The sequence below is a fragment of the Arachis ipaensis genome, chromosome B08 (assembly GCF_000816755.2).
Source record: "Arachis ipaensis cultivar K30076 chromosome B08, Araip1.1, whole genome shotgun sequence".
NCBI lineage: Eukaryota > Viridiplantae > Streptophyta > Magnoliopsida > Fabales > Fabaceae > Arachis > Arachis ipaensis.
The window spans coordinates 126,969,304-126,971,645 of NC_029792.2; the positions used below are offsets into that span (position 1 = coordinate 126,969,304).

General features: G+C 31.3%; 1 protein-coding gene across 1 annotated transcript in view; it reads left to right on the forward strand.

Annotated features, from left to right (window-relative positions):
- LOC107611738 overlaps positions 1,661-2,342 on the forward strand; it is a 1,868-nt gene continuing 1,186 nt past the window's right edge. The window contains exons 1-2 of the mRNA XM_021108373.1: positions 1,661-1,928; positions 1,985-2,208. Of these exons, the coding sequence (XP_020964032.1) occupies positions 1,779-1,928; positions 1,985-2,208 (374 nt within the window). The 5' untranslated portion in view covers positions 1,661-1,778. The remainder of the gene's footprint in view (positions 1,929-1,984; positions 2,209-2,342) is intronic.

Below are 2,342 nucleotides of genomic sequence, written 5' to 3' on the forward strand. Positions count from 1 at the left end.
TAATTTTTTATAGTTATAAACTCCAAATTTAATAATATATAGTGTTATTTAAAATATATAGCAAATAATGCAAATCCTAAATCTCAAACACTAAATATTTATAATTTTAATTTACTCATTATGTTTATAAATCCATTATGATAATTTTTATATAAAGAGTATCGAATTGTCTACCTATACTTTTTCTTAATAAGCTCCATTAAAAAAAAAAGTGTGCATATGTGTATGATTTTTTGCAACTATTTTTCCATATTTATTGCTTAGATTCTTTGAAATCCATACATGCATTGTTACCCTCTTTACATTAGATACTAACTAAATAGTAAACACAATACAAATATTTGTTTCTCAAATAATCAAAACAATTGCCTCGCAGAAATCTCTCTCTTATTTGTTTTTGTTTTGCATTTGATTCTATTTGATCTTAACTTAGTATTATTTAAATTAAGCTTCTCTAATTCTCATATGTTACTAATTGGTTTTATTTGCTATGGCCAAAGGAGCACCAAAGTTGCAACAATCTTCACAATTAGTGAGTTTATGCAAAGAGAGGAAGGAGTTTATCAAAAAAGCTAAGAATTTCAGGTATGATTTTGCCACATCCTTTGTTGAGTATTTAGAGTCCCTTTTGAAAATTGGTGATGCACTTAACCGTTATGTTGATCAAGAATTAGTGATTTGTGCTGATTGTTCCAACATATCTTTATCCGAAATTAATCAATCTGAAGAGGAAGAAGAAGAAGAAGAAGAAAAGAAATGCTTATTGGAATCTACCTCATGTAAATTTGAATATGATGATGGAGATTGCTGCACTTATGATCATGATTTTGATTCATATGTGACTTCCAATGTTTCATCTTGTAGTAGTACTCATCATCATGATCATAATCATCATAATAGTGAAGATCATAGTCAAAGGTTGGATTTTGCAAATAAAATAGAGACCCCAAAGTGTGGAAATTGGTTCAATGATGAACCTTTGGAACAACCAATGTGTTTTGTTTACCATAATGATAGATTTATGCATGATGGTACAAATGCATCTACAATGTTTGTAGAAGATCCTCAGAAAAATGGAACTGAAGGAAACAACTCTACATGGGATTTCTTGGATCCATTTGGCATGGAATATGATTTCAATGCATATGATCAAGATATCAATGAGAGTGTAGTGAGGGAGAGGGAAGGAATTCCAGAATTAGAAGAGGAAAGTGAAGCTTATGAACAAAGCTCAGCAATGTCAGTAGTGTTTGATGAGAAGGAAACTGAAAATGAGGCTAAGATTGGAGAAGATGCACAATCTGAAGCAGAAAAAACAACAGAACAATGCAGTGAGTGTCCTGCTACTGCTACACCAGTTTCTATTTCCAAGATAGATCTTAAGGAAGCAATGCTAGAAGTAAATAATGAATTCAAAAATCTATTTGATTCTGGTGAAGAATTCAAATCACTTATGGAAGTTGGCAAGCTACCATATAAACCTAAAAGCTCCAAATTAAGGGGTAAGATCTCTTGCATCAATTGTGTTTATTATGATTGAATTTTATGTGTTTTAGTCTTTTTAGTATTTGGTTCCTTGTTTTGTTTTTTTTTTTTCCTATCACTTTGTTGCTAAATGTCCCTAAAATATTATATGTTAGATATTTACTTGTTACATGTTATCACATATGGAATGAGCAAGAACTTATCTTGATTTTCATTATTGCCTTGCAGCCTTTGCTTCTTGTGTCCTGCGGCCGATATTCCCTTCAGTAAAGACGAGTTTAATCCTTTCGTATATGCTATACAAACCTTCTAGAGCAAAGGCTTTGTCCATGAAAAACAATGTTCATACATCATTTAGTGACCTTTCATCCACCTTGGAGGAACTTTATGTTTGGGAAAAGAAACTCTCTGGTGCAATCATGGTAAGACATTGCTTGTTTTCATAACAGGATATATACATTCAAGAACTTGATATTTTCCTTGATATTATTGATGACAGGTTGTAGAAAAGCTTCGAATTCAATACGAAAGGCAGTACAAGAAGCTAAAAGATCTGGATGGTAGAGGTTCTGAGTTTGATAAGATTGATGATACTCTTTCTTCTGTCAAGCTTTTGAACTCAGAAATTGATGTAGCTATTTCATCAATTGATCTAATATCAAGAAACATAGATGGATTAAGAGATAATAAGCTGCTTCCTGAATTGAAGAAATTGATTGAAGGGTATGCTAATTTTCTCTCTTTCTTTTATTGCTTATAGTTATCAACATCTTTGGGATACCATAGCTTTGCTTAGTACTTTCTATTTTTTCTTCACTACATTGTTCTGTTTCTCAAACCTTTAGAGACTAAATTAT